This window comes from Lithobates pipiens, unplaced genomic scaffold, assembly GCF_037356315.1.
Source record: "Lithobates pipiens isolate NorthernLeopardFrog02 unplaced genomic scaffold, aLitPip1_a1.2 Scaffold_22, whole genome shotgun sequence".
In the NCBI taxonomy this organism is placed as follows: Eukaryota; Metazoa; Chordata; class Amphibia; order Anura; family Ranidae; genus Lithobates; species Lithobates pipiens.
In genome coordinates this window covers 39,013,150-39,038,595 of record NW_027507784.1, presented here as the reverse complement: position 1 = coordinate 39,038,595, position 25,446 = coordinate 39,013,150, and the positions used below count along the sequence as shown (strand labels likewise).

Here is a 25,446-nt window from a genome sequence, read left to right as displayed (position 1 = left end):
TATGTACTGTCTGAAGGAGAGAAATCACACAGGAGGGCTTCCACACATGAAGACTTCAGACCTGATTCTCAGATGAGAGTCAAGCTATTCTAGTTCTGAAAATATGAATGTACTTTATGTAAACATAAATGGGTTCTCTTATTGTACTTCAGGATGTTTTTTTAATGCATTGTTTTTGTTACATTGTTTACAACCCGCTTGGTCGCGTTTCCGCTCTTTGCTGCATTACTGCTGTCGTATGTTTTTGTTCTTGTCCCCGTCTGAGAGATTTTCTGTCCGGACAGGAAATCAATCCAATGTGTAGAAAGACGACAATACAGAATAGGCGGCGGCTCTCTTTTCTCCTTCGCTCCAAAATAAAATAAGATATTGTGGCTCAATGTGAATCTTAGTGTTATGGATGAGTTGGGGGGGGGGGGTGAGGTTGGGGGTGGGATGTGATAAAGGAGTTTTTTTTCTCCGGATACAATAAATGCACCAAACCCCACAATACATTCGTCTCCTAGAACAATATTTATTCTGCTCAAAACTGGTGACCTGTCCTCACGTAGGCAGGGCTTCTGGTTGGTCCTGGGAGAGTGGGCGGGGCTGGGACCAGGAAACACTGAATTTTGGACATTCACCAAAAATAAGGAGAGTAACAACTAAAGAGATTTAGTGAAGAGAGTAAACAGCTGCACAAGGTGGAAACCGGGGCATCATCTAGCTCCGTGATCTCAACTGCGGCCCTTTGATTGCTCTTATCTGGCCCTTGGGGCACTTTTCCTCTCACTGATACTAACAGTGGGGCACAATTCCTCACAATGACACCAACAATCAGGCCCAAAGACACCGATGATGGGGCACAATTCCTCACAATGACACCAACAATCAGGCCCAAAGACACCGATGATGGGGCACAATTCCTCACAATGACACCAACAATCAGGCCCAATGACACCAATGATGGGGAACAATTCCTCACAATGACACCAACAATATGGCCCAATGACACCTATGATGGGGCACAATTTCTCACAATGACACCAACAATATGGCCCAATGACACCTATGATGGGGCACAATTTCTCACAATGTCACCAACAATCAGGCCCAATGACCCCAATGAAGGGAAACGATTCCTCATAATGACACCAACAATCTGGCCCAATTACACCAATGGAGGGAAACAATTCCTCACAATGACACCAACAATCAGGCCCAGTGCCACAGATGATGGTGAACAATTCCTCACAATGACAGCAACAATCAGGCCCAATAACCCCAATGATGAGGCACAATTCTTCAGAATGACACCAACAATCAGACCCATTGATACAAATGATGGGACATAATTCTTCACAATGACACCAACAAGGGGGTACAATTCCTCACAATGACACCAACAATCAGGCCAATTGACACCAACGATGGGAATTCCTCACAATGACACCAACAATGGGGCACAATTCCTTCCAATGACACCAACAACCAGGCCTATTGACACCAGTGATGGTTCACAATTCCTCATAAATGACACCAACACTCAGGCCCATTGACACCAATGATGGGGCACAATTCCTCACAATGACACCAAGAAGGGGGCACAATTCCTCACAACACCAACAATCACGCCCATTGACACCAGTGGTGGGACATAATTCCTCACAATGACGCCAACAAAGGGGCACAATTCCTTACAATGACACCAACAATCAGGCCCATTGACACCAATGATGGGTCACAATTCCTCACAATTACACCAACATTTAGGCCCAATGACACCAATGACGGAAAACAATTCCGCACAATGACATCAACAATCAGGCCTATTATTATTATATAGGATTTATATAGTGCCAACAATTTACACAGCACATTACAATATAAAAGGAGACAATACAGTCACAATACACTAAAATATAAGAGGACACCAATGATGGGGCACAATTCCTCACAATGACACCAACAATCAGGACCATTGACACAAATGATGGGACATAATTCCTCACAATGACACCAACAAGGGGGCACAATTCCTCACAATGACGCCAACTATCACCAATGATGGGGCATTGGGGCACAATTCTTCACAGTGACACCAACAATCTGGCCCATTGACACCAATGATGGGGCACAATTCCTCACAATTACACCAACAATAAGGGCCAATGGGGAGAAGTGAGGTACCAGGAAAGGAAAAAGTTAAACAAATTCAGCGTCAGCGTTACATTTCCAGTGCTGCAGCAATCCAGATCTCTATAGCAGGCTCTGGGAGTCAACCTGCCGCAGGACGAGACGTGCGTCACCCCGATTGCTCTCAGTTGTGACAGGAAAGCTAAAAGCACAGCTAAGTGTTTTTTTTTTATAAATAGCAAACAGGAGCCGCAAGAGTCACTATTACTGAAATTCGACCTGCAGGGGCCGCGCAGTCCGCCGACCTCAGACACTGAACATTAATCGCAATTTATTTTTCCCTGTCAAATCCGCTGACTGTGGTTATTTGTGTCCAAATCAATATGACTGTATTCCTCAGAAGAGAATTTTTACTAGCTGTGCTCATGTAGTTTTCTGGATCTAATAACACATAATAACGGCTCATGGATGGCTATCAGCAGTAAGGATCGAGAGCATGCATTTAAAGGGGCAGTCCACCTAAAAATTACATTTCAATATTTACTAGATTGTGGAGATTTAACCCCCTGGCAGGTTTTCTATATCTTGGGGACTCTGTTGGTGAGATTATTGGGTTTTCACACCTGCTGTGCCCATTAAGAGGGGTTCCCACCATCCCGGTGCTGAGTTCCCAGGTCTGTACACCAGCTGTGCCCATTATGAGGGGTTCCCGCCATCCCTGTGCTGAGTTCCAGGGTCTGTACACCTGCTGTGCCCATTATGAGGGGTTCCCACCATCCCTGTGCTGAGTTCCAGGGTCTGTACACCCACTGTGCCCATTATGAGGGGTTCCCACCATCCCTGTGCTGAGTTCCCAGGTCTGTACACCTGCTGTGCCCAATATGAGGGGTTCTCACCATCCCTGAGCTGCGTTCCCAGGTCTGTACACCTTCTCTGCCCATTATGAGTGTTTCCACCATCCCTGTGCTGAGTTCCCAGGTCTGTACACCTGCTGTGCCCATTATGAGGGGTTCCCACCATCCCTGTGCTGAGTTCCAGGGTCTGTACACCTGCTGTGCCCATTATGAGGGGTTCCCACCATCCCTGTGCTGAGTTCCCAGGTCTGTACACCTGCTGTGCCCAATATGAGGGGTTCTCACCATCCCTGTGCTGAGTTCCCAGGTCTGTACACCAGCTGTGCCCATTATGAGGGGTTCCCACCATCCCTGTGCTGAGTTCCAGGGTCTGTACACCTGCTGTGCCCATTATGAGTGTTTCCACCATCCCTGTGCTGAGTTCCCAGGTCTGTACACCAGCTGTGCCCATTATGAGGGGTTCCCACCATCCCTGTGCTGAGTTCCAGGGTCTGTACACCCACTGTGCCCATTATGAGGGGTTCCCACCATCCCTGTGCTGAGTTCCCAGGTCTGTACACCTGCTGTGCCCAATATGAGGGGTTCCCACCATCCCTGTGCTGAGTTCCAGGGTCTGTACACCCACTGTGCCCATTATGAGGGGTTCCCACCATCCCTGTGCTGAGTTCCCAGGTCTGTACACCTGCTGTGCCCAATATGAGGGGTTCCCACCATCCCTGTGCTGAGTTCCAGGGTCTGTACACCCACTGTGCCCATTATGAGGGGTTCCCACCATCCCTGTGCTGAGTTCCCAGGTCTGTACACCTGCTGTGCCCAATATGAGGGGTTCCCACCATCCCTGTGCTGAGTTACCAGGTCTATACACCCACTGTGCCCATTATGAGGGGTTCCCACCATCCCTGTGCTGCGTTACCAGGTCTGTACACCTTCTCTGCCCATTATGAGTGTTTCCACCATCCCTGTGCTGAATTACCAGGTCTGTACACCTGTGGTGCCCATTATGAGGGGTTCCCACCATCCTGCTGAGTTCCCAAGTCTGTACACCTTTTGTGCCCATTACGAGGGGTTCCCACCATCCCTGTGCTGTGTTACCAGATCTGTACACCTTCTCTGCCCATTATGAGTGGTTTCCGCTATCCCTGTGTTGAGTTACCAGGTCTGTACACCTGCTGTGCCCATTATGAGGGGTTCCCACCATCCCTGTGCTGAGTTCCAGGGTCTGTACACCCACTGTGCCCATTATGAGGGGTTCCCACCATCCCTGTGCTGAGTTCCCAGGTCTGTACACCTGCTGTGCCCAATATGAGGGGTTCCCACCATCCCTGTGCTGAGTTCCAGGGTCTGTACACCCACTGTGCCCATTATGAGGGGTTCCCACCATCCCTGTGCTGAGTTCCCAGGTCTGTACACCTGCTGTGCCCAATATGAGGGGTTCCCACCATCCCTGTGCTGAGTTACCAGGTCTATACACCCACTGTGCCCATTATGAGGGGTTCCCACCATCCCTGTGCTGCGTTACCAGGTCTGTACACCTTCTCTGCCCATTATGAGTGTTTCCACCATCCCTGTGCTGAATTACCAGGTCTGTACACCTGTGGTGCCCATTATGAGGGGTTCCCACCATCCTGCTGAGTTCCCAAGTCTGTACACCTTTTGTGCCCATTACGAGGGGTTCCCACCATCCCTGTGCTGTGTTACCAGATCTGTACACCTTCTCTGCCCATTATGAGTGGTTTCCGCTATCCCTGTGTTGAGTTACCAGGTCTGTACACCTGCGGTGCCCATTATGAGGGGTTTCCACCATCCCTGGGCTGAGTTCCTGGGTTTACACATCTGCTGTACCCATTATGCCCATTATGAGGGGTTCCCACCATCCCTGGGCTGAGTTCCCAGGTCTCCTCTCACACTGTGCCTATTATGATGGGTCTCACCATCCCCGTGCTGAGTTTCTGGATTTGCACACCTGCTGTACCAATTATGAGGGATAGTTACAGGTGGGGGTCCGAGCGCGACCAACTTGCAAAGTTTACGTGATTGGCACTCCACACATATTTAGAGGCAAGGCCTGGGTGGCACCACCCCAGAAGTGGTCCTGATTTGGACACACCCACCTGGAAAGTGGGCAGAGGAAATGCAGGCCATGGGCAGGGTTAACGTTGCCCCAGGATTCAGCAGTATAATGTTGGTAAGTATAACATTGTAACGTGTACGGTGAGCTTTTGGCAGGGTTCACAATAGAGTAAAAAGCGCTTAACGAGAGAGATAACCTTGGCACTACCAGCAGAACTGAGTTATATATGTACATCTGTTGAGGGTGAGGGTCAGGGGCAAGCCAGAGGCCCGCGGGTGCTCAGTAGTTGGGGGCAAGTCCGGGATGCACTTTGTAAAGAAGGTCATGAGAAAGTGTCGGGGTGAATGGAGGACAGGGGTGTACTAGAGGTGCGGTTCTTTAATTAAAGACAAAATGCTGATAATTCTCTAACCGCAGAAGAGCTCATAAAATCCACCCGACCCAGAAATGTCTTCTGAAATAACACAAGTACTCTGTGCTTGGAAGCTCTGTGAGATGCCAGTCTTTGCTGATGCATTCTGGGTAATGAGACACTACGGACTGTTTTTTTTTATAACACATCTGTTACAAGTCACATTTTTATTACGCAGTTAAGTTTTAGCGCTGTTCCCCTGTAATGCCGTTAACCGCAATAAATTAGATAGTAACGAAATGTGTTACATGGAGACTTCTGCTCAGCATCTGCATTGAAGTGTATGTTCAGCCGAAACTTTTCCTTTAGTCTTGGATAGAGTAGGGGAAAAAAAATTAGAACCCCTTTCAGGATTGCACTGCTATCCGGGGCACCAGTAGAGAGATTTACCTTCGCTTCCTGTCCTGGTAACAACGTTTTACAAGAAAGGAAGTGAAGGATTAGACAGATAGGCTGCATTATCAATGATGTCACTGGTCTCTAGTAACGGATAGGCTGCTTTCTCAGTGATGTCACTGGTCTCTAGTGAATGGATAGTATGTATTCTCAGTGATGTCACTGGTCTCTAGTGAATGAATAGGCTGCATTCTCTGTGATGTCATTGGTATCTAGTAATGAATAGGCTGCATTCTCTGTGATGTCACCGCTCTCTAGTGAATGAATAGGCGGCATTCTCAGTTATGTCACTGGTCTCTAGTGAATGGATAGGCTGCATTCTCTGTGATGTCATTGGTTTCTAGTGAATGGATAGGCTGCATTCTCAGTAATGTCACTGCTCTCTAGTAATGAATAGGCTGCATTCTCAGTGATGTCACCACTCTCTAGTGAATGAATAGGCTGCATTCTCAGTGATGTCACAGCTCTCTAGTAATGGATAGGCTGCATTCTCAGTGACCTCACTGCTCTCTAGTGAATGGAAAGGTTGCATTCTCTGTGATGTCACTGCTCTCTAGTGAAGGGATAGGCTGAATTCTCTGTGATGTCACTGGTCTCTAGTGAAGGGATAGGTTGCATTGTCAGTGATGTCACTGGTTTCTAGTGAATGAATAGGCTGCATTCTCTGTGATGTCGCCGGTCTCTAGTGAATGGATAGGCTGCATTCTCAGTGATGTCACTGGTCTCTAGTGATTGGATAGGCGGCATTCTCAGTGATGTCACTGGTCTCTAGTGAATGGATAGGCTGCATTCTCTGTGATGTCACCGGTCTCTAGGGAATGGATAGGCTGCATTCTCAGTGATGTCACCGCTCTCTAGTGAATGGATAGGCTGCATTCTCAGTGATGTCACTGGTCTCTAGTGATTGGATAGGCGGCATTCTCAGTGATGTCACTGGTCTCTAGTGAATGGATAGGCTGCATTCTCTGTGATGTCACCGGTCTCTAGTGAATGGATAGGCTGCATTCTCTGTGATGTCATTGGTCTCTAGTGAATGGATAGGCTGCATTCTCAGTGATGTCACTTCTCTCTAGTAATGAATAGGCTGCATTCTCAGTGATGTCACCACTCTCTAGTGAATGAATAGGCTGCATTCCCTGTGATGTCATTGGTCTCTAGTAATGAATAGGCTGCATTCTCAGTGATGTCACAGCTCTCTAGTAATGGATAGGCTGTATTCTCAGTGAGCTCACCGCTCTCTAGTGAATGGAAAGGTTGCATTCTCTGTGATGTCACTGGTCTCTAGTAATAGATAGGCTGCATTCTCAGTGACCTCACTGCTCTCTAGTAAATGGAAAGGTTGCATTCTCTGTGATGTCACTGGTCTCTAGTGAAGGGATAGGCTGCATTCTCTGTGATGTCACTGGCCTCTAGTGAATGGATAGGTTGCATTGTCAGTGATGTCACTGGTTTCTAGGGAATGGATAGGCTGCATTCTCTGCGATGTCGCCGGTCTCTAGTGAATGGATAGGCTGCATTCTCTGTGATGTCACTGGTCTCTAGTGAATGGATAGGTTGCATTCTCAGTAATGTCACCGGTCTCTAGGGAATGGATAGGCTGCATTGTCAGTGATGTCACTGCTTTCTAGTGAATGGATAGGCGGCATTCTCAGTGATGTCACCGGTCTCTAGGGAATGGATAGGCTGAATTCTCAGTGATGTCACTGGTCTCTAGTGATTGGATAGGCGGCATTCTCAGTGATGTCACCGGTCTCTAGGGAATGGATAGGCTGCATTCTCAGTGATGTCACTGGTCTCTAGTGATTGGATAGGCGGCATTCTCAGTGATGTCACTGGTCTCTAGTGAAGGGATAGGCTGCATTCTCTGTGATGTCACTGGTCTCTAGTGAATGGATAGGTTGCATTGTCAGTGATGTCACGGCTCTCTAGGGAATGGATAGGCTGCATTCTCAGTGATGTCACTGCTGTCTAGTGAATGAATAGGCGGCATTCTCAGTGATGTCACTGCTGTCTAGTGAATGAATAGGCTACATTCTCAGTGATGTCATTGCTCTCTAGTGAATGGATAGGCTACATTCTCAGTGATGTCACCGCTCTCTAGTGAATGAATAGGCGGCATTCTCAGTGATGTCACTGCTTTCTAGTGAATGGATAGGCGGCATTCTTGGTGATGTAAATGGTATCCCATCAGCCGCCCCTATGAGCCTTATCTGATAGCACAGTGTATGGAACTATGACGTGCAGCCAGTAACCCATCACGGCAGACAGAAATGCGAGAGGCTCATACTAATCTAATCCCCACGGCCAGCCGCAGATCCTGTCCTGGGGGATTAAGGTCTTCCCAACACAAAACAGCACCTAAAAAAATGTGAACTGCACCAGACGCCACCCTACCAAATATATTGAAAATAACATTAACCTTATAAACTCCAATACTACAGTCTGAAATGTTCTCTCCTTTCATTGTTCTTTTCTCTCTCTTCCTGCAGACTGGTGTCCTCTATACAAGCGGTTTTGGCATCGACAGCCGGGTACATAGTGGCATCAAGCTGCAAAGATGTCATTGAGGACCAGTAAGTATGACCTGGCGGTAGACACAGCGGGGAAGGAGGGGGGGGGGGGGGGGAGCTGGCAGGGAAGCAGACTGGCTCATAGGCTGCCTGTAAGCCAAGGAACATAAGGACTCATTAAATATGCATATAATCTGATGTACTCTGAGCCGGAGAGGTGTGTGCAGGGAAAGTAAAGCAGCAGCTCGGAGCCTGGAGAATAATAGTGTAACACAGCCTGAGTGCGGGGTTTAATTGTGCGACACAGGAATGAACCGTGTTAAAGGGCACCTGTCACTCACACGCATGTAGCCTGAGCAAAACTCATGGAGAATTTATATTCCATTTGCTCGAAAATTATTCTTCCAGATGGCTGACTTTGTGGTTAGAATGGCAAATTACATTAAATACATTTTAAGGTCCTGGAGCCCAGCCTATGGCTTGAAGGCCACATGTGGTCCTACAGTACTTGCTGTGCCCTCCAGGGCCGTTTTTAAGGCAGGGCAAAAGGGGCAGGTGCCCTGGGCCCTGTCATTGTTGTGGGGCCCAAAGCAGCTACCTCATACTTGCCAACTATCCTGATTTAAATTCCCTCATTCCTTGAGGTTTTAGTCCTGTGTTGTGTCCTAATATCTCAGTGTGAAGTGCCGCTACTAATGCTGCCCAGCTCTGCCCTATTGTTGTGTACAGATGACTCACCTGCAGACCCTGTGTTTACATGTAAATTACCGGCATTCATATGTAAATAGCAGCGGCCGGCGGCATTGATATGTATATCATGCCCCCCTAAGGTCATATCCACAGTAATCTCTAGCAACCAATCAACAAGCAGAAATCATGTGCTGTAACCTCTAGCAACTAATCAGTGAGCCGTAATGTGTGCTGTAACCTCTAGCAACCAGTCAGTGAGCGTTAATGATACACTGTAACCTCTGGCAACCAATCACAATAGCTGCCTGATCTGATTCAGTAAACTGATTTTGAGTCTAGCTGCTATTTATTGTATGTCTCAGAGCAGGTGGAAAGCGAAACTGCATGGGGGGGGGGGGGGCGCCGGACCTAGTCCCTCGAAAAGTACGGTCGTGTGTACGCAGCATTAGAGTTCTTAAATTCTGCTGCCAAAATAGCCCTGACCCGTCAAGGCATGGACTCCACTAGACCTCTGAAGGTGTGCTGTGGTATCTAATGCCGCATACACACGACCGGACTTTCCGGCAGACTAAGTCCAACAGAATCAGTCCGTCAGACAATCCGATCGTGTGTGGGCTAATCCGATCATTCTTCATTAAAAAAATCAGACGGACCTAGAAATAGAACATGTTTCAAATCTTCAAAGGTTAAAGTGGAGGGCCACCCTAAAAAAAAAAAAAAGAAAAACAGCATTAATATTCTTAAAAAAATAAAACATTTGAAAAAAATTTTTTTTTTACCTTACCAGAAACTCCCGTTGCTAGGCAGTCTTACTAATCTGCCTCTTTCTACTCCATGGTGATCTTCAGTCTTCTCTCCTCCTCGTGTTGTCTTCTGGGTAATGGGGCGCGATGTGTTCTGGGGACTGTGTGTTTCTTAACACAGCGCTTCCCATTCACAAATCTCCCCGCGACTCACGCATGTGCAGTAGCAAACGTGCAGTGAAGCCGCAAGGCTCCACTGCCTGTTTCCCTTAGTGAGGATGGCGGCGGCGGGACCCGAGAGCCGAGGGACGGGTGAGCCTCGGGTGGCCAACATCGCGGGTACCCTGGAAAGGTAAGTGTCCTTATTAAAAGTCAGCAGCTACTTTTTTTTTAGCTGCTGACTTTAAAAAAAAAAAAATTCCCCGCTGGAACACCCCTTTAACGCTGCGCTAGAAATAAATATAAAAAAAAACTAAAAATGAATCAAGTGGATACAAAAAGCTGCCAGCACCAAAAGTCTTAAATACAAAACTCAAATAAGTGGAAAAAGATGTGGGTGCAGCGCTGGTGCAAATTATGTTCCCAGTATTGTCAAAAAAGGGAAAAGTATTCAAAATTCAGAAGTGGTGAAAAAAGTCAAAAAATTTAAAACTAAGGTAGAATTCCTATATATAACATTGGAAAACTACAACTAAGTGAGGTAAAAAAAAAAAAGTAAATGCAAATTACCAATAAAGTGCTCACTAAATGATAAATTGATAATGTTGCTCAGAGCAATGTGGTAATAAGTTTAGTACTTACCACATTGCTCTGAGCACATTATCGATTATCGTTTGTTTAGTTGTAGTTTTCCAACGTTATATGTAGGAATTCTACCTTAGTTTTCAATTTTGTTGACTTTTTTCACCACTTCTGAATTTTGAATACTTTTCCCTTTTTTTGACAATATTGGGAACATAATTTGCACCAGCGCTGCACCCACATCTTTTTCCATCTGTGTATACAGACTTTTAGACTTGTGTACAATTATTTATTTTTATTTATTTATTTATTATTTGTTTATTAAAAAAATAAATAAAAAATTTATAGAAAAATACTCATATCCAGCAAAAACATGCTGGAGGATTATGTGGTCCAAAGGAGAATAATAAATAAAATAAATAAATAAATAAATAAATAAATCAGAAGTCTTGCTGGCCCCTCCGTTTAATAGCTACATAGTTAGTCAGGTTGAAAAAAAAGACACAAGTCCATCTAGTTCAACCAAACGAAAAAATAAAATACAATCCCATATACACAATCCTTCACCCACAGTTAATCCAGAGGAAGGAAAAAAAAAACAGCAAAACATGATACAATTTGCTACAGCAATGACTTGAGGCCACATATTACTTCATTTTTTTTTATTATTAATATATATATATATATATATATATATATATATATATATATATATATATACATATACAGACTCCGCATGAATGGGATATTTATGTGTGTGGACTGCATATTTTAATAATGGCGTCCTGCTGCTCCAGGCCTCTTATCGCCTGCAGCAGTTCCTCCACTGTTAGTTGTTTAGATGATATTTTCTGGCCTCTGCGCTTGTTGACATCACATTAATCTCCATCCTCACACTGCGACACAACGCTTGCGCTCACAGCAGCAGCAGCAGCAGCACCTCCATCACAGGAGACAGTGTGCCACCTTGTGGCCAGATTAGAGCATAGCAAGCAGTGAAAGCACTGCATTGGAAGATTTCCCTTCCATCCCTGTTCTGGCGACAACCCAACATTTGGGATCTTCTTTCATTTTCACTCTCGGTGATGGAAATAAACAGGACAAATAGAGAGGATGAATTTCCCTAAGGCCCATTTCGCACTGGGGCGCTTTGCAGGCGCTATAATGCTAATCATAGTGCCTGCAAAGCTCCCTGAAGGAGCCGCTGCTGTGTCTCCAGTGTGAAAGTCCCAAGGGCTTTCACACTGGAGCGGTGCGCTGGCAGGGCGCTAAAAAAAAATCCTCCAGCATCTTTGGAGTAGTGAAGGAGTGGTGTATACACCACTCCTTCACCGCTCCTGCCCATTGAAATTAATGGGGCAGCGTGGCTATACCGCCGGCATAGCGTTGCTGCAGCAGCACTTTGCGGTGGTTTTGACCCTTTCTCAGCCACTAGTGGGGGGTAAAAGCTCCCCACTAGCGGCCGAATAGCGCCACAAAATTGGTGGTAAAAATAGCCAGTGTGAAAGGGGTCTAACAGGGGTACGTAAAGTGATATTAAAATTTAAGTGATTGTAAACTATCACTTTGTAAAACAGCCCATTCCATTTAAAATAGAAATGAAAGGCAAAACATTTGTGTATAGATATAAAAATACATTCTAAATACATTTTTATTCCCCTTTTTTATAAGTGATTGCATTCCCTCTGTTCTCAGCTGCATAAAAGGGGAGGAGAAGCAACAGCCCACTGATCTTCCCAGTGAATGGCTGTGCAGCAGGGGGGGGGGGGCATGACAAGTCCGATCATTGGAGGAGAGCAGGCTGAGTTCCCAGCACAGCTAGCTGTGCCATCTTAAGAGCATTATAGGCCCCCGGTTAATACAGTGCACTGGGGCCCTGTCTACACAATCATGCACGATTTCCCATCAAATACAGCTTTACTGTGCCCGTGAATGCAGCCTCACTGTGCCCACCATTTCAGCCTCACTGTGTCCATGAATGCAGCCTCACTGTACCCACCATTGCAGCCTCACTGTGTCCATGAATGCAGCCTCACTGTACCCACCATTGCAGCCTCACTGTGCCCATGAATGCAGCCTCACTGTGCCCACCAATTCAGCCTCACTGTGCTCATAAATGCAGCCTCACTGTGCCCACCATTGCACTCTCACTATGCCCAGCATAATGGCCTCACTGTGCCCATGAATGCAGCCTCACTATGCCCACAATTGCACCCTCACTGTGCCCATGAATGCAGCATCACTGTGCCAATTAATACAGACTCACCATCGCCTGGTAACACACACACAGTGGGCATCTCCTCCTGTGTATCACGGAGCTGGCTGGGTCTGTGTTCGGCAGCCGTGCTGTAACAAGGTCCCGTCCCCCTAGACCGGCTCGTGTGATAGGCGGAACACTGATTCAATCTACTATTACACAAGCCGGTCTAGGGGAGCGGGACCTTGTCACAGTGCGGCCGCCGAACACAGACTCAGCCAGCTCCGTGATACACAGGAGGAGGAGGAGAGAGGGAAAGAGCAGAGCTCTGCAGCCACAACTCACAGCGCCCCCAGGGCAGGCGGCCTACCGGTAAATTTCCCGGTTTTCCCTGGTAGGCCAGTCCGGACCTGGCTGGGGTCGCTGGGCAGGTGGGGCCCCCTAGGCGGGTGTGCCTATGTGAAAAGACGGCTCTGACAGCTAGAGAAACCCAAAATTCCAAATGCTAATGCCAAACAAGGACAGGTCCTCTTTAATGGGTTAATCCAGCTATTGAACCCGGACTCTTGGACTGCGTAAGGGTTAACCACGTTAGGTCACGCCGCTCAAGGCGAACAGCCTCCTCCCATCCTGTAATCTGTGTTATTTGCAAGAATTAATACGTTTAAAAGAGATTAACACCCTCCCCTCCTCCTGTGCCCCCTCCCCCCGCCAGATGGAGATTAAACCAGAATATGGAGGAGAGATTAGCTCCTCCTGACATCTGTCTAATTGGCACAGTTATCCGAGTGTCACCTCACCTACCAACCGTATACTTCCTACCCGGGGTCACTGGTCACATGTCTGGTGCAGACACTGAAGTGACTGGCTCAGTGTTTTCTGTACAGCACTGCAGTATATGTTAGAGCCATACAAATGTATAATAATTAACAGTGTGCTACTGTGGGGGGACATTAGAGTGTAAGCTCCTCTGGTACAGAGACTGATGTGAGTGGCTCAGTGTTCTCTGTACAGCACTACAGTATATGTCAGAGCTATATAAATGTGTAATAATAATAGTAGCTTGTGACTATGGTAGGAAATTAGAGTGTAAGCTCCTCTGATGAAAAGACTGATCAGAATGGCTCAGTGTTCTTTGTACAGCACTGTGGTATATGTTAGAGCTATATATGTGACTGTGCAGGGCAGTGGCAACTGGTGGTTCTTTTTGGGGAAAGGGAAGGGGCGCAGCAAACAACCACCCCCCGGCAGCACCTCAACCCCCTTGCCCGCTTAGGGTTGCCACCTTTTCTTCAAGCCAAACCTGAACACTTTAGGCGCACAGCAAAAAAAATGTTTTAGCATACTCTATAGGATTGCAAAAGACCTGGGACACCTTTGGGCGCTCCAAAGAGAATAGTAATGCGGCTTGCATAGTGCCCCCCCACCCTCCTATCAGGCCCTGTTCTGAGCTACATTCCTGTCTGAATATTGTGTCCAGGTCTCAGGTGGACTGAACCCCGGACACATGATTCAAAACCCGATCTGTCTGGTGAATCCCAGACAAGTGGCAACCCTATGCCCGCTCGCTGTCTGCCGGTCGGTCCGGCACTTACCACATCGAGGTGGTGAGCAGAGGGCATCGAGCAGCAGCTCCTGTGTCCTCTCCTCCTCCTCCTCCTCCTCGCTTCCACCGTGCGTCTCCTCCCCTCCTCCTAGGCATCCAATAGGATCGCCTATCCTTTCAGCCAATCGAGGGGCGGGTCTCAAGACCGGTTTCCTGATTGGCTGGGAGGAGGATCAGTGTTACAATAGCGAATATTCATTCGCTATCGTAACACACCTGGGTGGGCTCTGTTCGCACTCTTTTTCAGGTTCTTCAAAAAAAACAACAACCCCCGCCATAAAAATTCATGCTTCCGGCATCCTGCAATGGGCTGGATGCATGATTGGGGGGGGGGGGGGGGCGGTGGCGCCCATACGCCCTTAATGGTCGCCCCTGGTGGAGGGGAATTAGAGTGTAAGCTCCTCTGGTACAGAGATTGATGTGACTGGCTGAGTGTTCTCTGTACAGCACCGCAGTATATGTCAGAGCTATATAAATGCATAATAATAACATTAGCGTGTGACAGTGTGGGGGCATTAGAGTGTAAGCTCCTCTGGTGCAAAGACTGACGAGAATGACTCAGAGTTCTCTGTACAGCACTGCAGTATATGTCAGAGCTATATAAGCGTATTATAATAATAATAATGATAATAGTGTGTGAGAGTGGGGGGGGGGGCATTAGAGTGTAAGCTCCTCTGGTACGGAGATTGATGTGACTGGCTCAGCGTTCTCTGTACAGAACTGCAGTATATGTCAGAGCTATATAAATGTATAATGATAATATTGTGTGACTGTGGTCTCATTCTCTGTTACCAGGCACTGGCTCGCTCCCACCTACACCCGCTTTGCTGTGCCCTACTTCATATATGATATCTATGCCATGTACCTCTGCTACTGGCACAAGCATAAGGTGAAAGAGCATGCTGGGGGCTACGATCTGCTCAAGGCCTACCTCTATAAGGAGTTCCTGATGGTCCTGCACCATGTCTTCATGGTACTCGTCTGCTTCCCCGTGTCTGTGGTGAGTCAAGGCCAAAGCATAACATATATAATATACTGTATATGACAAATTATAGCATATATAGATGCTATAGGATATTATTCATACAGAGGCGTAACTAGAACCTTCAGGGCCCCGGTGCAAGAAACCCCCTTACTTCCCTATGAGCCTGGTGGCGGAACACCAGGGTCCGGTCACAAGTGCAACCTTTACAACCCTGGTAGTTCAGCCACTGGTGTCAATAGTTTTTTTTATTTTTTTTATTTTTTTATTTTTATTTTTTTACAATATAATTTTTTATCAATTTATACAATTTTTCTAGAATCCATTTTGTGGGGCTTTGATGAAATCTCAGGGGTCTAAATAGACCTCTGATGAGACAGACACAGCCCTCAATCTCCATCTCTGCAGCCTCAGCAGCACAGAATGAATGGATAGGAATAGCTGTGTACAGAGGCTTCCGCTTCATTGACAAACGGAATCAGTTTACTTTGTGTTAGTTATGAATGGACAGAGTCGGCGATCGATACGGATCACTGACTTTATTCATTCAGACAAGGAAGGGGCTGGTAACTGACACATTTGCCGGCTCCTTCCCCGCTCTCCATCCTGACAGCATCCACCGCAGCAGCCAGCGGAAGAGAAGGGATAGGGGAACCTAACAGAGCTGTGGGGGGCCAGGGGGGCCAGGAGAGAGAACAGGGGCCCAACACAGAGAGCAGGGGGGCCAGTAGAGAGCACAGGGGCCCAACACAGAGAGCAGGGAGGCCAGGAGAGAGAACAGGGGCCCAGCAGAGATAGCAGGGGGGGCTGGGAGAGTGCACAGGGGCCCAGCACAGAGAGCAGGGGGGCCGGGAGAGAGAACAGGGGCCTGGCAGAGAGAGCAGGGGGGCCGGGAGAGAGAACAGGGGCACGGCAGAGAGAGCAGGGGGGCCGGGAGAGAGAACAGGGGCCCGGCAGAGAGAGCAGGGGGCCGGGAGAGAGAACAGGGGCCCTGCAGAGAGAGCAGGGGGGGCTGGGAGAGTGCACAGGGGCCCAGCGCAGAGAGCAGGGGGGCCGGGAGAGAGAACAGGGGCCTGGCAGAGAGAGCAGGGGGGCCGGGAGAGAGAACAGGGGCACGGCAGAGAGAGCAGGGGGGCCGGGAGAGAGAACAGGGGCCCGGCAGAGAGAGCAGGGGGGCCGGGAGAGAGAACAGGGGCCCTGCAGAAAGAGCAGGGGGGCCGGGAGAGAGAACAGGGGCCTGGGGCAAGCAGAGAGAAGCTGGATAGGAGGGGCGGTGGGGCAGCAGCATTAAGAGGAGTGGATTCCCCCCTCCTGCAGCCGCTGAATCCCTTTCAGGAAGGGAAGGAGGAGAAGTGGCATTCAGCAGGTGCAGGCAGAAGGGATCGGTTCCCGCTTTATGCTGCCCCTCCTATTCAACTGTACAGGGGGAGCCTCACAGGCCCCCTGGAGCATGAAGCTGGGTCACAAGTGTGACCCTTACAACCCCTGTAGCTACGCCCCTGTATTCATGCACTACTCCAATAAAGTGTAAGCCTTTTTTGTGCAGCAGTTCCTTTTCAATAACTGTACTATATATTGCCCTCCATGTATACAAGTATTTTGCACACTGCTGTGGAATATGTTAGCACTCAAATACAAGTCAAAGAGTAACTGCAATTAATTTTCTCTTAAAAATGTATATAAAGCCCAACAATGGACTTCTCTTATATAAATATATAATTGAATCTGTTTTGTTAAGTTGGTTAAATATGTACAAAAATAACTGTTGATCCTGCCATAAATCTTGTGAGCGCCCTTGTGCTCTCTGACTACAGAACATACGGTACATTGAGTGAACGTTGTCACCCTAAGACAGGATGTATGTTAGGCGTCTAAACCTGTACTTGCATAGCTTTTCTGAGGTGTTTGACGGGTGGTGAGAAGATGCCTCCTCACTGTCTGTTTTAATACTATAATTGCTGCACCAATGCATGCCTTTGCATGTGGTTGCAAGGCGTTTGCGGAACATCCCCATTCCCTTGAATGGGTTGCATGTGGCAGTGGTAACTGCCTGCCAAACGCAACAGGAGTGATCATTTTTTGCTGCAGGTGCAAAGCAAAGCATTGCAACCATGGCATGTGAACATCCCAGTGGTGTATTTAGGTTCTGTGCTGACCTAGGCCTGATTAAACTCCTGCACCCCCTTATTTAAATATGACCCACCTCTTCCTCTCAAGGCCACACTCGCCCCTTAAGACCCGCCGTGAATTTTTTTGAGTGGGGACACTAGTTCTGAGGGCCTGGGGGGGTGGGGAGGGGGCAATGAATTCCCTTAATTTGCATAGATTTCATCTTCCGGTTTGGCTATGAGGCAGGAAGTTTAGGGAAATCTCTGCAATGGGATACCCACTGTGAAGCATGGTGGTGGCAGCATCATGCTTTGGGGCTGTTTTTCTTCAGCTGGAACAGGGGGGCTTAGTCAAAATATTCATTTCACTGCTACCCAGCTTCAATAAAAAAAAAGTGTTGCCTATAGTTCTACTTTAAGCACACATTTCTGATAATTTTATGGAGAGGACTAAGAAGATATAACCATGCCAATGGTGCAGCAGAAAACATAAAGCACAGTGAGGAAGGTTTGTGGTTCAGGATGAGAAGACAGTCAAAATTAGAAGCGCACCCACCCACACAGTTGCGGAATGCCAGCCACCCGCATACTGGAAGCAGTGCGGCCGCTTTATGGGGGCTCTAGACTAATTTGCCTCTCAGCCCAGTCCGCCCCATAAGACTGGTGCTACACTAACAGCGCAAGCCGGCGGGGATTCTTTCCGTGCTGCCCCCCTGCAAAGTGCTGCCCTAGGCCTGGGCCTTGTCGGCCTAGGCCAGGATACAGCGTTGGAACACCCCCATCCTCTGCTTTTGCAGCTTAAGTGAGTGCATTTGGAGCCGCAAAAAAATTTGTCTCAACTGCGAGTTTTTAATGCCACCCCCAACCGCAAATCTAAACAAGCCCCTACTGGCAGGACGAGCAAGTGAAAGTAAAGGAAATCAAAAGTCTGAAGTTAGAAAACAATTGCGGCCACCACATCTAAGGACTGCTAAGCTGAAAGATATTCTGGTTCTGTTCTTGGGTTTAGATACCCCTATACCTGGGCAAATCAAGCAAGTTTGCAAATATGTCCCTACATTTTTTTCCCTTTTCCTGCAGTCCTCTTAGATCTATACTGTTTTGCTAGTTTAAATTTCCTGCTCAATAGCTGATAAACCATCTGAAAACACAGGGTGTCCACTAGATATTTGGCCTACAATCTCCTCCTATAGGGAGAATCAAGTACATGTAATGGGATTCTTTGCCACACCTCCCAACTTTTTGAGATGGGAATGAGGGACACCTATCAGCAAACGTATGTAGGCATAGGACACACCCCTGGCCACACCCCCTTAAAGGAGAATTGTATAAAAAAAACAAGATTGGTTAAACCCACAAGTACTTTTTTTACCACTATTATTCCTTTCTATTGGCTTTTGGAATTTTCAAATTTGCAGTTTAGAAATCAGATGAAAGGTTTAATGCTCAAAAACACTTTGATAGATAAAAAGTGCATTTTATATACATCTATATGAATCAGACCAAAATGAGGGACAAATGAGGAGGAATGAGGGACAGAGGGACATTGCTCCGAATCAGGGACAGTCCCTTCAAATCAGGGGCGTTCTTTGCAGCCCCTGCGTACGCAGGTGCAGCCTTTATTTTCTCCACTGCAGGTGGCGCTCATCCACAGCAGCAATGCAGGTGGAGGTGGAAATCAAGAGGAACCTAGTTCTTTTATGGTTTCCTTGTTAACAGGGAGACAACATCTGATTGGATGCTGGTGCCACATGGGACTTTGGGCACCCTCTTAGGTGTAGCAGAGTCTATTTAAATCCCTGGCTCCCAGGTTTGTTAAACGTGTGGCTAGAGTACGACAGAGACGGTGCTTAGCGTCAGGGAGAGGTTCTAGATGAGTAGGCAGATAAGTCCTCCTTCCTGGAAGCCTTCCCATTTGGGTTTGTACCGGTCAGGCTGCATTCCGCCCCCTCGAGACAGACGCTGTCAGCAACAAAGCGTCTGCGACTACGCATCGCTGTTCTTCAACTTCAATAAAGTTCTGTTTTCTGCATCTGGGCTCTCAGTCTTCTCTGCTCACCCCACCATGATGCACCCACCAACATCCAGCCCCCCCCAAGGATGTGGTTCTGTAACTGTATTTATTTTCTAAAGAACTGGGTTGAATTTGTATGAAATCCTAGGTCAGTCATGTCCAAAGTCCGGCCCGCGGTCCGGTTTTGTATGGCCCCCACCTTGCCCCCAGCCTCTCCTGCATTATGGCCCGCCTGGCTCCGCACACCCCAAGCGCCTCTCTAACAAGCTGAGGCGTGTGCGGCAGGTCCGGAGCCTGTGATTCCGGCGGGGATTGGTGGCGGTGATTGGCTGCTAGTGCCTCTCACCCCGCCTCTCATCCCCGCCTCCCACTGACGGTCAGATGCTGGGGGCGGTCCAAGGCCTCCGGGAAGCTGACAGCACACGCCGCCAATAGCAGACACTGAGCTGTCCCTGCAGTAGCTGCAGATCTCTCAGTGCCTGTGATTGGCGGCGCGGATTGGCGGCGCGGATTGTTTGCGGCGCCGCACGCTGTCAGCTGCCTGAAAGCCAGAACAGAGGAGAAAAAAGGTAAAGATAATTACCGATAAAGAGAATTAAAGAGGGAGAATATTAAAGAGAGAATATTAAAGAGAGAGAGGAATAAAGAGAATTAAAGAGAATTAGAGAGAGAAATAAAGAGAATTAAAGAGAGAGAGAAAGAGAGAGAGAAATAAAGAGAGAGAAATAAAGAGAGAGAAATAAAGAGAGAGAGAATTAAAGCGAGAGAGAATTAAAGAGAGAGAGAGAGAATAAGGCTGGGTTCACACTGCTGCGGGGGGAGATCCGGATGTGATTCGCACCGCACTGCAGTGCAAATCACATCCGATCTCCGTAGCGATGCAAGTTCAGCCATACAGATAGTATGGCTGAATTCGCATCGCTCCCGCAGCAAACTCGCACGGGACCCTTTTTTGGTCCGCAGCAGAATCAGATCGCATGGGTGTTCACACCATGCGATCCGATTCCTGTGTGTGTGCGCAGATCGCACTGCGATATGCGGACGGATCTGGGGGTGTCATATATGAAAGGCAGAGTGATTTAACACCTGTGTAGATTTGTCATCCATGTGACGAAATGAAAAGTATGCCGTTTGCAATAAACTTTGGTTAAAAATTTAATTTGCATTTCATTTTAACGGTTCAAAAAAAGTCAGGCAAAATGGTCGGCCCTCATGCATGTTCACTTCATGAAATCCGGCCCTCTTTGAAAAAAGTTTGGACACCCCTGTCCTAGGTAGACCTTTGATGGCTTGTCCAATTGCCATACACGTATCTCATGACCACCATTTATTTCTCTTGCAGCTGTGGAGGGAAGGAAAAGGTGACTTCTTCTTGGGTTGCATGCTGATGGCCGAACTCAGCACTCCGTTTGTTTGTCTGGGCAAAGTGCTCATCCAGGTGGGTACCGCCTTTCTTTCCCCTCCAAGCAACAAATGATACCCGCCAACAGTTATTCCCACTTTGAGCTTTTAGATATGTTAAAAGAAACGAATGTGATTCTGATTCTGTGATTCTAGCAGAGTGAGCACCCCCCCCCCCCCCACCCCCCATCCCCTCCTGAACTTAAACTTCGCCTATGGAGATTTTTATGGGTAAAAGTTTGTCGCCATTCCACGAGTGGGTGCAATTTTGAAGCGTGACATATTGGGCATCAATTTACTCGGCGTAACATTATCTTTCACAATATAAAAAAATAATCTGGCTAACTTTACTGATGCCTTATTTTTTAATTCAAAATGTTTATTGTTTCCAAAAAAAAGTGCGCTTGTAAGACCGCTGCGCAAGTACGGTGTGACAGAAAGTATTGCAACGACCTCCATTTTATTCTCTAGGGTGTTAGAAAAAAAATGCATAATGTTTGGGGGTTCTAAGTAATTTTCTAGCAAAAAAAATGTTTTTAATTTGTAAACAACAAATCTCGAAATGTGTTTATTTTGTTACTGTTTCTTTTGGATTTGTTGAAATTCGTTACTGTTGTATTCAGAAATGACAACATTTCATCTGAATTTCAATTCAGAATGAACTGAACCGCACATGTCCAGTTATCTTACTGATATTGTAATCTTAAGGTATTGATGCTGGTGTAAGTTAGGGTTAGGCAACCTGGGGCCCTCCAGCTGTTGCAGAACTACAAGTCCCATCATGCCTCTGGGAGTAATTGTACCTGCCGGCCTTGCAATGCCTCATGGGAAATGGAGTTCCACAACAGCTGGAGGGCTCCAGGATGCCTACCCCTGGTGTAAATGATCTGGTTCCTGGGCAGGTGGCATCTGCCCCCCCCCCCCCCCAGAGGACCACACCACTGCTAAGAAGTCTAGCTACAACTTTATTCCATGAAAACTCAGAGGTACCATCCAAAAAGGTATCCAACGTGTTTCGGCAGTCCAAGCACTCCCTTCATCAGGGCTTGACTGGTTGACAGCCCAACAAGTAAAGAGGCTGCTTGATAAGGCCTGTGCGTGTAATTCACACTGGAAAAATAACATTGTAGCTCCAGTTCACTTTTGGCTTGTTCACAGTTTTTCCAGTCAATCCCTGAGGAAGGGGGCACTTGGACCCTCTGAAATGCGTTGGATAATTTTGTAGATTGCACGGCTGACTTTTAATGGAATAAAGTTGTATATAGACCTCTTAGCAGTGGTGTGGCACTTTCAATTCAATTCTTGTTACAGAGGTGTGTACATTTCAGGGCTGGATGGACAGAAATACAAGTCTATTTTCATGTACAACAGCTATTATTGAGCTGCTTGCCATGAGTTGAGCTTTACAAAAATAATTTGTTCATCCATTGGGCTAGAGTTCTTCTTTAACCATTTAATATTGTTGACCTTCTCTCTTGTCACCCCTGCAGTATAAGAAGCAGCACACGCTTCTGCACCGGGTCAATGGTGTCATCATGCTGGTGACGTTCTTCTGCTGCCGTCTCCTGCTCTTCCCATACATGTACTGGGTATATGGCCAACGGGTCGGACTGCCTCTCTACAAGGTCCCGTTCAACCTGTCTGCAGAATATAACCTCGGCGCAGCCATTCTCATGGCCCCCCAAGTCTACTGGTTCTACCTAATCTGCAGAAGAGCTTACAGTCTCTTCCGACAGTCAATGATGAGTCAGCGGCCCAAAAATGGACATCCGGCACCTGACAGCCCTTCAGCCAAAGACCAGGACTGCTCACAGTGACGCCTCCACCCCCCTCCGTTTAATTCCAACATGTCCGCACCCAGCCACAGAGCCCCAACCCCAAAACGTGAGACCCGCTGAGGCCGCGCTATCGAGAGACTGTGCCTATCCAATGGAGGCACTTAGGCACCTTGTAATGTACTGCTTAAGAGGTCCACAGGAAGTCTCTGAAGTGTCCTGGAGCAAAGTGAGAGGCGACATTAACTCCCTGTGGAGAAGGAAAACGGTCTTACCTGCTACGTGACAGTATTACCATGTACAGAGTTCACCAACGCTCTGTCATTCTTATAGAAAGTTTACTATTTGAAGTACTCCCGGTGACCACTAGGGGGTCACTGCCCCAACAGTTTGCCATTCGTGCATGATTTGCAGTCCTCAATTTGACCACTGGGTGTCACTGTCCCTCACACTGTCATGTAATGATTGCTGCAGTATCAGTGAACTTGGAGTCACTGCCACCAATATGCTGTACTTTGTATATTTTCTGCAGCACTGCTAATACCCCACTGAATGTCAGTGGCCCCCCAACACTCTATTGATGTACAATTTACAGTACTCCGAATCCACCCAGTACTTGCCACCATCGTTGTCATTTCCATTCAAAACATAATATATGCAGTCTGCGAAACACTTTCATGAATACTACATGAGTACTATCTGCAGTACTCCAGTTGACGACTGGGTGTCACACTATGTATAATTATATGAAAACTATTTGCAGTACTCCTGGTGACCAGTAGGTATCACCAACGCCAACACTAGCATCTGTATACTGTCTGCAGAACTCATAGTGACCACTGGGGGTCACTGTAACCACACAGTCATAAGATATGCTATCTGCAGCACTCTTTGTGAGCACTAGGTATTACTTCTATTTATACATACAGGGATCAATACTCGTTAGGTCCCCGGAATTGGTGTTATCCCGCACTACTAGAAAAGTGTGTGTGACTCACCTATTATTTATAGGACCGAAATCTCTTTCAAACAACGCACCCAAATCTGCAAAGCATTTCCGCCTTTTAGGTGAAGATTAACTGCATTACTGGTAGTGCCCACATGAGAGCGCTGTTCTGTGCGATACAAAACACACAGTTCTCTTGGTCTAAAAGTTGCACACAATCAAAATGTATGGACTTAACACCACAGCTCAACTTTCCTCCAACGGCTTCCTTCCCCTAGCTCAGTATACCTCTGGGGAGGGGAGACCGACGCCTCCTGCACCTTTAGTAACGGAGAGTCTTGGGCAGCAGCAGCATGTTAGGGGTTAAGTTTATCTGCCAAGACAACTACTCTCCGATTGAATGGCTAAAATACAGCAAGCAAAAACTGTCGCTCGAAGCTGCACACGTAAGGGTTAAGCATGGCCAGTCAATAGCCAATCCGCTGTCCTTGCCTGGAACCTATAAAGTCCTCATGGCTTTGCTTTACGGCTCTTAGTTTACAAAATAGACTGAGTTAACCGATAGGAATGTTAAGTATTCATGCACCATTGTCTACGCATAGTGGAAGGAGCCAAATTGGTCAAGACGGCAGCCGATCAATCCCCCTTGAAACTGGTGACGTTGGGGCAGCTACTTTGAGAGGTGGTCATCGAAAATGTAAGGACACCATTGGTTTTCCTGTGATGTGCACTGATCAGTTTAAAGAGGCTCTCCTGGAAAGCGTTAACCTTGCAGAAGGGTGCCATTTACAGCCTTGTGGGGGGATATCCATTGGAGGGGTGAGGGTTGTGTGAGATCCGAAGTCTTTTAGGGAATCCAAAGTCCTGAGATGGACTGAAAGTTGAAAGAGTCGCTAGCGGAGAAATCTGCTCAGTTTCACAAGTGTCTGCAGCACCTCAACAGCTTTCAGATAAGGCCTGAGACTTCACATGTCCTAGAAGTTAATGAGCGGAGGGCTCTGTAAAGTCCAGAATCTTATCTAGAATCCACCATTTTCATGAGAGTCTACAGCAGGGATATGCAATTAGCGGACCTCCAGCTGTTGCAGAACTAAAAGTCCCATGAGGCCTAGCAAGACTCTGACAGCCACAAGCATGACACCCAGGGGCAGAGGCATGATGGGATTTGTAGTTTTGCAACAGCTGGAGGTCCGCTAATAGCCATCGACAGGTAAGGGCTGAGGTCCCTCTTAACCCTTAGCTGTCCTGGAAGTTAATGATCTGAGGGGGCTTTGAAAAGTCCAAAGCCCTATCTAGAATCCACCAAGCAGAAACAGACTAGGAATGAAGGGAGACACTAGGAAAGATGCCAGTTTCAATACTGGCTACAGCATCTCAACTAAGGAGACCTACTGATTTCAGATAATAGCTGGGGTCTCACTTAGCCCTCAACAGATAAGGGCTGAGGCCTACTTAACCCTTAGCTGTCCAGTAAATAAATGATCTGAGAGTTTTGAAAAGCCTTACCTAGAATCCACCCTGCGGATACAGACTAGGAATGAAGGGAGTCACTAGGAAAGATGCTCTTCAGTTTGTTTCATGAGTATCTACAGAATCTCAACTAACAGCCCTTCGTTGCCCTGGAAGTTAAAACGGTTGTATACCCGCTGATGTGTTTTTTTTTTTTTTCTACCTGCAAAGGAAAAGGCATAATGAGCTAGTATGCACCGCATACTAGCTCATTATGAAATACTTACCTTAGAACGAGGCCCCGACATCTGGTCCTATCCACGCCGAGGGAGCTGGCATGCTCCCTCTGCGTTTCTTCCGGGTATCGCGGCTCCGGCGCTGTGAGTGGCCGGAGCCGCGATATCATCACTCCCGCGCATGCACGCGGGAGATTTCT

At 47.4% G+C, this 25,446-nt stretch overlaps 1 protein-coding gene across 1 annotated transcript in view; it reads left to right on the top strand.

The window, feature by feature from the left end:
- Positions 1–25,161, top strand: part of TLCD3B (TLC domain containing 3B) — a 63,780-nt gene extending 38,619 nt beyond the window's left edge. The window contains exons 2-5 of the mRNA XM_077447394.1: positions 8,338–8,421; positions 15,131–15,335; positions 20,782–20,877; positions 22,331–25,161. Of these exons, the coding sequence (XP_077303520.1) occupies positions 8,338–8,421; positions 15,131–15,335; positions 20,782–20,877; positions 22,331–22,657 (712 nt within the window). The 3' untranslated portion in view covers positions 22,658–25,161. The remainder of the gene's footprint in view (positions 1–8,337; positions 8,422–15,130; positions 15,336–20,781; positions 20,878–22,330) is intronic.
- The last annotated feature ends 285 nt before the right edge of the window (positions 25,162–25,446 follow it).